This window comes from Polypterus senegalus, chromosome 4 (assembly GCF_016835505.1).
Source record: "Polypterus senegalus isolate Bchr_013 chromosome 4, ASM1683550v1, whole genome shotgun sequence".
NCBI classification, from domain to species: Eukaryota; Metazoa; Chordata; class Cladistia; order Polypteriformes; family Polypteridae; genus Polypterus; species Polypterus senegalus.
In genome coordinates this window covers 93,695,425-93,708,385 of record NC_053157.1, presented here as the reverse complement: position 1 = coordinate 93,708,385, position 12,961 = coordinate 93,695,425, and the positions used below count along the sequence as shown (strand labels likewise).

The window sequence follows — 12,961 nt, the reverse complement described above, 5'->3', positions numbered from 1 at the left end:
TTACAGGTGTTTTTAATATACAGTATAAATAATTTCTTTAATTTGCACATCTAAACACCTGATGCACAACTCTCTAAATGGAACATGTAATTTTTATGATTACATGAAAGGAACAACATTTCATAATGTAACCAAAGCATATATTTTAATTTTTCCAGGGTTATCACTGTAAGTGAAAGGACAACTGGCCTCTCCTACAAAATGAAATATCCGACATGACAACTTTATGACAGATTTTAACAGCTTCATGTTTCTGCTCTTTTTATTTTTATTTATGTCCCTTCCTGCTTATGTCAGAGATCTGCTCTGTGGACTGTGGGTCACATGGAATGTGTGTTGGGGGTACCTGCCGTTGTGAAGAAGGCTGGTCTGGTCCAGCATGTGACCAAAGAGCTTGTCATCCTCGCTGCACTGAGCATGGGACTTGCATTGATGGAAAATGCGAATGTAGCCAAGGATGGAATGGCGAACACTGCACAATTGGTAGGTTTGCATTACTTTTGGATTTTAAAAGTACAGTATGTACAATATTTATTTAAAACTGTGTCCTTTCTTTGTCCACTCAGTGCCTGTTATTGTTGCTATGCAATAATGTTTTGATGAGTAACTGTTGGCCTTGGTCTTTCCTCTCAAGCTAATTTTCAATTGTAATTCAAATTCACATGAGGCTTATCATAATAAGATGGTCATAATGTTTTAGACATGTACTGTTCTGTATGAGGTACTGAATTTGCTATGATGTTGCCAGAGGTTATTTAAGAAGCCATTGTACATTTTTTGCACATACATGTAAGTTTATGTATTAATAGTTATTTATCTTTGAATATAAGTTAGGCTTTGGTAATTTTCTTAGAAGATTCCTTATGACTTCCTTCATATCTGTGTGTCTGGATCGTATCTGTAAAAAACACAGAGTGTTTTAAAGTATTTTAAAAAGTGCATACTTGTATGTTTGAATTAAGTTTTGTCAAAACAAGACAAGTCTGGTTGGTGTTTTAAATGAATTTTGTCTTAAACACTGATGTGCTTATTGAGCTGCATTTATTTTCCCAAATGCCCATTCGATCACTGCAAATTGAAATTTGTCCTGTGGAAGATCATAATTTCGTTTAACAGTAGAAGACAGAGAAAAACAACAAGGTTGGTTGTTTTCATTTGGAAACACCAGAATAATGAGAAAGGAGATTGTTAGCAGACTTCAGGGTGCGCTTTGTTGACTTAATCTAATGATGCTATTCTTATCTTTTAATAAATTATTTGATAGTTTAAAGATGGAGATTAAGACATAGTAATTGCTAGAACATCACAGCAGGCTGCAGAAGCAGGTACTTTTCAGGTGTCTTGCATGGCTAGACAGCCGTGCAGTGGCCTCAAACACAAGTATTGCTTACACTGGCCTTTTATTTTATGTAGCTGTTCAAATGGATCATATGTGACCTTTTTGTGTAGTTTTTAATTTAAGGGTCTAATCCTGTCTTCAACCATTATGGCACTAATTCTTATAAGTTCTTTTAAATGCAAATCTCCTTGAAATACCAGAACAAATATTATGAAAAGTAGCAGATAATTATCTGCAACAATTCGTTAATTATGCTATAATAATCATTGGCGCCACCTAGATTGGTTCCTGTTGTGTGTCTCATGCTGCCAGAACAGACTGAGTTCTACGCAATCCTGAATTGGATTAAGCAGATGTAAAAATGTTCTGTTGAGTTATATAAATGTATAAATAAAGTATTGGCTAGTCTGCCTAATTTTGGGAACTTTAGGGCTGGAGCCTATAATGTCAAGCTAGCTACGAGGCAAGAGCCAATCTTAGACAGGGAGATAATCCTTTACCGGGCATTTACACATATCAGGCCTGAATTCTTTTGGATGAAAATTGGTGAAAAATGGATACAAGCACTGGGGAATCCTAGAAGAATAATGAGTGGGTTAGGATTCCAGTTTAGTTTCCTGGGATTAAAGCATCTATGTGGTAATATCTAACACATGTGACTCAGTTCTCTACACAATTCTTAATATTTATCCTTCCATTAATTTTTTTAACCAAATTAATCCAAGCCGGAATTGTCGAGACATAATTATTTCCCCTGCAACTTTGTGCGCACGACAAAAAAAAAAATTCATGCTGTGTGTTACCTCTTTGCATGAAATACTCAGTCATGCACCCACACTCGCTCAGATGGAAATATGTCTGAATAGTGATGAGTTTTAAAGTGTGTGTTAAATATGTACATTATAACTCAATCCAAAATGAAGTAAGTAAATACAGGCAGTATTTTGAAATTGTACATAGAAAGAAAAGTAAGGAAAATGTTTAGGTGAAAATAATCAGTACTCAAATGTGTTTGTAAACAGGATCACTTTTAAAGGCAGATGGATTCTTGAAAGGGCAGAATATTAGGTGAATCTACAGTATGTGTAAGATTTTAAACTTTTACTGATTTTGAAATTAACCATATGGTGTTTTCCATATGTTATAAAATGCAGCAGAGATTTTTAAAACATGCATTAGACAAGGTGCTGAAAATATGCCTAATGTATTGTATTTTTTGCCAACTCAAAAGCATCATGCAATTCCTGTAGATTTTTCAGACACACAGTCATGCTGTGAATCTCCCATTTCAAATCATAGCAAAGTTGTTCTGTTAGATAGAGATCTGGGGACAATGCAGACTATAAGTAAAAACTGTAGTAAGTGTCATATACATGAAACCTGAATAAGGTAAAGCCTGTCACTTGGAATGGCACTGTACCTCACTGGAATTGTCCATTTGAAAAATGGTACACTGTGGTCATAATCAAGTTTACATAATCCGCAGCATTGCTTAGGTTACCTTTGACATTCAAAAGAATCTGGTATTAAGAGGAAAAATTTCCTATAACACTACATTCCCAACACTGCCCAATACATCTAACATAAAGCAGAATTGATTCATGGACTCATGTTGTTATGGCTACAATCTTAGCTATATGTTGCAAAAGAAATCAGAATTTGTCAGAGCATGCAGTGTTGTATATATATATATATATATTATATATATATATATATATGTATATATATATATATATATTTATACTAATAAAAGGCAAAGCCCTCACTGACTCACTCACTCATCACTAATTCCCCAACTTCCCGTGTAGGTAGAAGGCTGAAATTTGGCAGGCTTATTCCTTACAGCTTACTTACAAAAGTTAAGCAGGTTTCATTTCGAAATTCTACACGTAACGGTCATAACGGTCGACAACGTCCGCCATGTTGAACTTTCTTATTTATGACCTCATCTTCACGAAATTTGGTATGTGAGTTGATGGCTGCCGCTGAATTGTTCGGTTGTCGCTTTCAAGTGTACCGGAATGGCCAAAAAGTTTACACCTTTCGACAACCGCCAATGCCTCCTAAACATTTTAGATTCACAGGTGACGATTTCAGTAGTGGACACTTTGATGTTTATGAATGTTTAAACTCTCAAAAGTTGGATGTGAAGTTATCAATGAAACCAGTTGTATACTTACAACGCTTGACAGATGCCGAATGTCTCTTCAACACAAGTCCTACAAATACTGTCGTAATTGAAACAAACCATGAAACTCAAACCGATTATGACAGCAGCAATCCAAGTTGTGGGATTTGAAACAAGATTACTGTTAACATGGCCATCTGTACGTTGCATGCTCAAGAGTAAGCTCAGCGCACAGCTTGGTCATATTACAACCGGAGGGCCGAACTCACAATGTGGTATACAAAGAGATCCTTAACAAATAATTATTGGTATATTTTCCCTCAGTTTAAAAAGGTTTAATTTTCTTCTTAATAAAAATTTTAAGGCAGTACTTCGCCGCTGCAAAGCGCGGGTATTTTGCTAGTATATGAATGATTTGCTAATGGTAGGGGCAGGCTACATGTAATAACAAGAAGGTCCCATTCATAAAGTGGCCACTGTGTTTGTGTAAAGATAGACATACAGATAGTGATACAGACAGATACTTTACATTTGCAGCATATCTCTCTCTCTTCATGATAAAAAGTTGGATTTCTTGAATAGATTTTTTTTTTTTTTTAATTTTCCAAATGTCCCAACATTAAGCTGGAATAAATAAGATGGTGAAGTAGCAAGACACTGATGTGCAACATTACAGGTACTGTAATATAAAGTCTCATACTATGGTGATCTATTCAGTCCTGTCTCGTATGGCTACAGTTATAGTAAATATGGCTGCATAGAGTGCACTATGACATCTACTCCATTTGTCATATTTTGCAATTACAATATAAAACAACACTGGAAACTGTAGTTTCTGATTCATGACAATCATCATAGTTACATATTAAAACTGGAGAAGTAGAACAGAATTACCCTTACATGAAAACTGTAGCTAATATTATTTATAGTCACATTGAACATGTTAGCAGATGCTCATAAAATCAGTCTTGCATAGGCAAGGACTCTGCAGTTGTTATTCTGAAGGATACCAAAGTATTTGTTTCATACTTAATCTGTAGCACAATTTATTTTGACCAGCTCAGTAGACCTCAAACCAGAAGGTTTGTTGGCAGCAATCAACAACAGTATTTGAGCAGAAGCATGTCAAATTAGCCTTAGATCTCTTGTGAAAGGTTATCTATTTCAGTAAAGTACAATTCAACCGTATACCTCTGCAAGTTGCACTTTACATTTACTCCCTTCTGTTTGTAGACCACAACTATGTTATCCATCCATTTCAAGTGTTCATTTTAAGTCAGGCATCTTAAACTTACTCTAGACCTTCTTTTCTAACACTCCTGGGCCCTTATTTTTAGTTGTGACTGTGACCTTTTTTTGCTTTTCATATAAGTCAGTGTATACCCTGCTATACGTGTTATTCCTAACTTCCTAAACTGTGCATCAACCATTTATGATAAATTGTAGCTTTGATCATCTTCAGATTAGAGTGTTGTATTTGTAATGACAAAAGCTTTGTCAATTGAAAGAAAATAATGTTAAAGCCAATTTGAAGAAAATAAATAATACGTTAAAAATAGTCTTACCAGTACAGTTTTGTGTACCTTGTATTTGTTGAATGTAATTTTTCTCATCAGTAATGAGTAAGGAAGAGAAAATGTTACCATATTATATACATTTAAATGAAGTCTGTATAATTATGCTGCTTCAGATAAAAATGGCTTTGGAAAAATATTTAATAAAGTAGTTATAGAAATTACTGCATATAAAAATCATTACCTCAGCCAACGAATGTTTTTTCATTCCCTTGTGTCCCTGAATTGAATTTATGAATAAATATATATTCCATCTATCCATCAGCTTTCTACATTCATTAATCCATCAAGAGAAGCTGGAGCCTTTTCCATTAGCATTAGGTACTATGCAGAAATCAGGCCTGAATTCAGAACTAGTCCATTGAACAACACACTCAAATACATTGCCAAACAAATTTACACAGGACCAAATTAGAGTTACCTGTAAGTCTTCCTCACAAGTCTTTGAGGTTCTGGAGGAAAACCAGAGTACCAGAACTGAGAGAACACATGCACTCCATATCGACAAGCTTGAGGTTTCAACCCAAACTCTTAGCGCAGTAAGACAACACTGCTTAACACTTTACTGCCTTTCTGTTGATAAATAATGACTTCTATTTCAAATATGTAAAAAAAAAAAGTATCCATTATTTCTCCCAGTAAATCAATAAAATTAATTTTAAAATTTTGACAACATTTTTGACATCCAGGGTTACAGCTTTTTAAAGTTATAAATTCACACCATGTCTCATACCATCTCTCTTTTTACATTTCAGTCTTCCATTATCTCTCTGTGTGTTATATAGCTGTTCACAAATAAGCTTTGTATTTTAGAGGCCAACAATATTCAAACCTTTGGGCCAAGACCTTCTCAGTGAGGTTTAGTTGCTTTTCTCTGACCTTTAAAAAAAAGTCTACAATCTGGATTTAAGTGATGTTTTGCAATCTTGTTTTCAAATTATCTGCTAAAAGATTATATATAGACTTATAAATAACCAGAACATCTTCCATTTACAGCAAGTTATTATTTACTTTGTTATGATTATTTTTTCTTTTTGTGCATTTGAATTACAAATGAAGCAATGCATTCTAAATGGCTATTTTAAAAATGTACAAGAAGTCCTTTATGATTAAGTGATTATTTTCCATAGAAGTCTAATGTTTTGATAAGGAAAAATCTTTTTTCCTGTATGTGTACTACCTTAGTTTCAAGAAAGTATATGGATTTTTTCCCTTCAGGGTTAATAGAGTGTAACTTAGTAATTTTAAGTAACAGACCACTTAATGTGACTTCAATAAGCCCATATTATATGTAAACAACTGCTTATGTCCAAATAGTTTTATTTCAGTCATATAGGGCTAGTATTTTTAGTTAAAAGAAAACTCAGATTACCTAATTTTTTTTTAATTATATTTTTCAAGTTACATAAAATATTTTTTTACTAGCGTTAGTCAATAACACATACTGAGATTTTATTCTTATTTCACTTTACTGAGCAAGCCATTGATTATTTACTATGTTTTGTTAGACTTGAAAAGAATGAGAAATGTTAATGAATACATACAATAGAGAGAACAAAAAAATAGGCAAAAGTCCGACATTTCATACTTATGTAGTAAAGAGACCTCTCCGCCCTCCCAGTGGAAATATTAAATTAGAAAGACTTCCCCCGGCAAAAATGTAGATAGTGACACAGTCTCTGATTGGATACCTCAAAATGACTTAAATCAACTCACTCTCTTGACACTGGTGAATATATTACAAAGTAAAACGTCCGGCCAGCAAACCACAGCACTAGTATGAAGAATAGGCATTAAAGCAGCATTATTAAAATGCAGCCATTAAATCTCTTTAAACATTTCTCAGAATCAATTTGAATAGTGCTGGTATGCACTTTTATTATTTCTTTATTTATCATTCCCATATTTTCTTACATGAGGGTAGCCGCAATTGTATTTGTGTTTGTACTTTAATTTACTGTTAGCACATTCCACTAAAGCTTTTGGCACCCCTCAATTAATTTGGCCAGGTGTCAGCTAAATTAAAAGACACAAAATTTAAAAGCAACTGACAATTCTAGCGATAAAAATGTTGTGGACATCTACTTTTGCTTTTACTTGTGGTGGTGGCAAGTACAATCCATATACCGTATAAGCTTTGTGTTAAAATCTTTGTGTACCGGATATATATTTTTCCAAATTCAAGAATAACATTAGCATAACATTTCAACCTAGATCTATCAGTTTTTTAATTATAAAACTGCAGTAGACTGTTCATCAGTGTACTGAGAAGACGGAAGCATATATATAGCAGTCAAATTGATCATGTTTGGGTGAATTCTGAAACCTAAAGAGTATTAATAATGTGTGGCCAAATTTTTGGCTAGCATTCATATGACTGCATTGTGTATATTTTAATAGCTGCTTATCAACTATACACCAGTAATCAGATTAGTTGGGGAAAAAAAACATTAAAGGCTATATCTGGCACTGATTAGGAAAGAAGGTTAAAGACGCAAAGTTTTGGCTGTATAGCCTTCATCAAGTGTGCCTGATCAGATTACCTTAATGAAAAAGTCACTTTTGCATTTTCTCCATCACCTTTTACATTTAGAATCCTGTTCATTACCCAATTTAACTTTTCCTTTTCATTTCACTTAAAGATTTAGACAGTGTTTTTTTTTTTTTTTCTTTCTTTCGGCAGTCCTCTGAATTCATGCCATGGACACCTTCTTAAACTTAAATTGTTACTGCTGAAATGCCTGAACCATTAATAAGTTGGATCATTGAAGGAGGTTGTTTTATTATTAATAGCTGGTCTTCATAAAATATATACTAGAAAACTAAAGAAACATAATCATATATTTGTAATAAAAAACATTGTAACATTTTCATTGCCAGCTTTATTAAATAAGACTAGAGTTGCAGCTTTTAGTATTATTTTTAGTACTATGGTCGCCATGTCATTTTCCTAACTCTAGTAAATAAAATCAGATCCACTTTGCAAAATGCTCACACCTTTTTAATATACTGTAAAGCTCATACTTTTGAAAATGCACATTTTGTAAGCAAAATGTTAATGGAGGACCAGCAGAGTTGAGATTAAGTGCAAGAGTGCAAAGCAGTTTTAGAGTATTGCTGCTTCTAGAGTTACCGAATGGAGATGACACTTATTGAGGTGTGAAAGTAATTTCATGGATATTCTGCACAGTTTATAAAAAAAAATCATCTTTCTTTCTTATTCAAATAGTGATTTTATTTAGAAATCCTGTTTATGTTTTACCATGACCCTATTTTATGTTCCAAATTCTATTGCAATGAAAATTACCACAATTAAAATAAAGTTAGCAGCAGTCAAAGAAATACTACAGACACAAAAATGTGACGGTTGTCAAGTATCGCATTGGCTGACATCCTTCATGAACTATGCAGATAGAATATATTATAGTATGAGTGCAGTTTGCATGTTCTCCCTATGTTAATTGATTGTATATTTTGTCCTGTGAGTTTGTATTTTTGTTTTTTTTTATATTTCTGCTGCAATATGCATCTAAATTTCACCTTGGGATTAATAACATTTATCTAATCTATTTGAAAGCACCTGATATCCACATACACCTTGTACAAACATCAGCCTTTTTTAATATGCTTAAATTGGCACAACAATTTTAAGTTATACACATATTACCTGGACCCCCTGCTATACAGTGGGCGCTCTACTTACCAGACTTTAAATCTTTTCTCATATTAGTTATCCTGAAGCCATTTATAGCCTACTGAAGACAGCTTTCTTTTATTAGTTTTCACGAAGATGACAACCCCTTTAATAGATCTGAACATCCCATTCTCAAATTAACCACAAAGCAACGTACACAGAGAGCAATACAACATTTCAATTACTCTTTCTCACTAAGTACAGATGTACACAAGTACCACAACAATTACAGTGCTTTTTAGGTTCTTCCAGACGGTTTCTTCAACTGGCCGACTCCTGGGTATTCTACCGTAGTGGACCTTTGCTAAAGTTCACCAAAGTTATAGTCTGCTTATCACAATGTTTTATGCTAATTAGTCATTTCTTGTTAACAATAAGCCTTCTTTTTAGACGCCACATTTAAATAAGTCTTTAACGTTTAATCTTTTTGCAGGTGAGACCATCTGTTTATAGAAGTTGCCTGAAGCTTTGTCACTTACTGCACTAGACAGATTGCAGCTGCTTAATTGTTACAGTGTTGAACAATCATTGTTAAACCACAATGAGTATTTATACATATTCATAGATTGTTGTTGGTTAATACAAGTAATTGTGAGCTGAAGCAAATGCATATTCATGAATGCATCCATATTAGGCTTTCAGAAAATAAAATGTGAATCTCTCTCAGACACACAAATAAATGTACACACACAACACCTTTGATTAGCATTGATGATGACCTGCATTTTATAATGTATAGGGTGTGTATGTTTTGCTAAATCTTTAGAATGGAAACTGTTATCTTTTATTATAATCAGTTAGTAGTAAAATAATACATCCTACTCTATGCCTTTCATTAGAGTAAGGGATTGGGAAAATAGTGTTACTTTTCCCTGCTGTGTAGATTTTGGTTCAGTGTAATATAAGTAGATGTTGCATAATATGAACAGTATAGAAGATTTCTATATTCTGATTTGTGTTTTAGGAATGCTATTACCTAAGTCCATGTCTTAAAATTTGCAGATTTTATTTATTTATTTATTTAATATAGTTATATATAGAGGCCTTTATAAGGCTATATCCCAACACATTTGGTAAACTGCACTTGGGTTCATGTACACTCACTGAAAATACATTTATTAATGAGTATGGTGGGTGTAGCAAATGTATGATTTTTAAAATTGTATTTGTTTATTTATCATCGTCTATGTGTACAGAATCACTATGGAGTTCCTTATGGCACCAATTAATACAAAGTAAAGCTAACAGTGGACAGGAGACAGCCTATCACAGAGCACACTTACTCACACAAGACACTCTAACTCCCATAGAGATTCCTCACAGTCACCAATTAATAACATTTACATCATTGGGATTTCAAGTTGGTTAAACATTAAAAAAATTGTATTGATTATCTAAATCATTCCTACAGATATCTGAAAATGACCAATTAATAACATGTATATCACTATGATTTCAAATTGATTAAAAATAAAAAAGTAATAATTATTATCTAAAATGAAATTAAAGCTTGAATTGATACATTCTTGCTCAATTTATTATACTTTTTTATCATGAAATTTCTATATAAGTGTTTTTTTAGTACTGTTTGAAAATATCAGTTTCATCACCCAGTAACTGAATTAAATAGTGGTTTCAGTAGATTAACACAAAAATAGTTACTTCATCACTGAGGGTAAAGAGAAGGTTATGAGTTCATCATGTTAGCAACAATTAGATTTAATACTTAATTCTTTGTAAGGCCCAGTAGTTGAAATGTGTTTGTCATTCTAATTTTGCTGGTGCACCCTTACTCCAATTAATTAAAAAAATGATTTCATACCATAGTATTGCTTTTTGAATACATTGAAGTAACATTTTTTTCTGCTTCACAGTGTACCAGATTTTCCATTTTATTTTACTATTGAAAACACCCAACTAAAAACCGGATTCAGATATGCCTCCTTTACAAAACACTTTGACAACAATATTTTACAAATTTCTTTTAATTCTTTTGTGAAATATTTATCATCTCCAAGAAAAAAAAATCATGTATCAGCCTCCCTAGAGAAACATTGTGTTTCTCACTTGTTCCATAATTCATTGAGTGAAAAGGTTTATTTGTTTCAGCTAAAGTTGTTAACCAGTCTCTGTAGTAACATTGTGGGAAGTCAACAAAGATACAAATATGGAAGTGTTACATCTTATAATACTCCTCAGGAGCATACTGTTCATTCACATAGCAGCAATTCTTTAACATGAGATTGTTAGAAGAACCTATCTAATCACTAGAGTTGAGGATATCCTTCATTTTTTAATATGTTTTGCCTATCTTAAAATCTGTCCAGTTTTCAGAGCCCATGTTTCTTATATTGGAGTTTCATTTTACTTATACTTCAGCTTGCCTAACTACTTAAGTTAAAAGTAGTAGCAAAAAAGTTTAAAAAAAATATTGTAATTTTGTTGTTAGACTGATAATGTTAATGATTTCAGAAAAAAATGTGATTGTATTTTTATTGTAATACAGTGCTCAAACAATTGAGGGAAAATATAAATCACACATTGGATCTCGAAAAGTGAAATGTTCAATTAGAAAATCTTTACTGAGTAATACTGTGTAATTTGTTGAGAACAAAATCATGTAACAACAGTCAATGGAACCAAAATCACCACCCCAGTGAGGGCTGGACTCAACATCACACCAAAAATCAAAGTCAAAACTGAAATCGCAGGCTGATCCAACTTTTGTGAATTTCTTCAAAGCTTTTATGATGTGACTCATGCCCATATGTATGGAGGAATATTTCGGACAAAATTAAATAAATAAATAAATGGGTAAATAAATAAAAGTACTGTGAAATGTGAGCATAAATAAATAAATGTGTCATGAAATGAGAGCATAAATAAATAAATGTGTCACGAAATATGTTTTTCGTTGCTTATTTATTTATTTCATTTTGTTCGTAACATTCCTGCAAACCGTCAAGAAATACGGCTTGAAATAAAACTGTCACTTTCACTCGTCAAAGTTGAGAGGGTGGGCTCTAACACGCCCTCTAGTTACTGATTGGTGAATCGATAGCACAAGAATTAATTAGAAAAATGCTTACTACTGCCGATGAAATGGATTCTGCCGAAGATATTACGTATTTCAGAGAGAGAATTGAAGATTTATCGGAAGAAATTACAATGTTGGCGGCCCTTTTAGACTACGACATAGATGAAACTGTTTGTTAAATTATCGAAGAACAGGTGGAACGGACTCTACTACACTCCAGTTCAGGTGATGCAGTACCCTGCTCTGGACGTCCATCCTTTGACATTCCAGCTGAGTCAATAGAACACCTTCTGTTATGCGGTTTAAAAGTACAACAGATTGCAGATCTATATGGTGTATCGAAGAAGATGATCACAAGGCGAATGAGCCAGTTTGATATACGGTAAGCTGCAACGGCTGTGTTAGTTTAGGTACTTCCAAATCAGCTCCACATAATATTTTGAACTGAACAACTTTACCACTTATCAGAAATGTACAGTTGTTTGAAAAAGTAGCTGCGAACTGACTTGTTGTCAAACTGTAATGATTAACAGTTGCTTTAACGTTTTCAGCAGTATTTATTCTGTGGCATAAAAGTATTTATATTTCATGAGGATGTACATCAAACAACTACATTGTAATAGTTAAGTTGACCTCCTTAACTGATATATGTACTGTTGAATTAAATGTTACTGGCAACAATTTCATTTTTAAATTCACAATTGTTGAGATAGACTTTTCGTTGTTTTAGTCCTAATTTTGCAGAAAGTGAACAGCTAGCTTTGTTTCATAACTCTGAGGCTTCAAAGGGGCTGTCTACAAATGATGTGTTCACTTACATAAAGATGACGGCAAAACCCTCTGTGTAGGTCTGACAGCCAACCAAACACTCGGTCTAAGAATATGGCTGAAATGTCATTTTTTTTATTTTGTCAGTTCTCTCTTTTTATCACTATTTTTGATGAAGGATATAACCCAAAAATCACAGTTTAATTGTGGTAAGCATGTTTGTTGTTTTATTTCTGCCATCTGCTGTGGTCTGTTCTTTAACAAAGTTTATTGATGTCGATGAGCCAATCATATAAGTGGGTATTTAATGTGTACCAAGATTTAAAAACAAATTAGCATGTGTAGTAATAATGGACTAATTAGAAATTCTCTTCATTTGAAGGAGGTAGTCTTTCTTAAGGGTACATCGTATCCTGCCTCC

General features: G+C 33.2%; 1 protein-coding gene across 15 annotated transcripts in view; it reads left to right on the top strand.

Moving 5' to 3' along the window:
• The window catches only part of tenm3 (teneurin transmembrane protein 3), an 842,281-nt gene that overhangs the window by 734,053 nt on the left and 95,267 nt on the right, over positions 1–12,961 (top strand). For all 15 annotated transcript variants that reach the window (XM_039751049.1, XM_039751058.1, XM_039751057.1 and 12 more), the window contains one exon: positions 298–483. In XM_039751049.1, the coding sequence (XP_039606983.1) occupies positions 298–483 (186 nt within the window). The remainder of the gene's footprint in view (positions 1–297; positions 484–12,961) is intronic.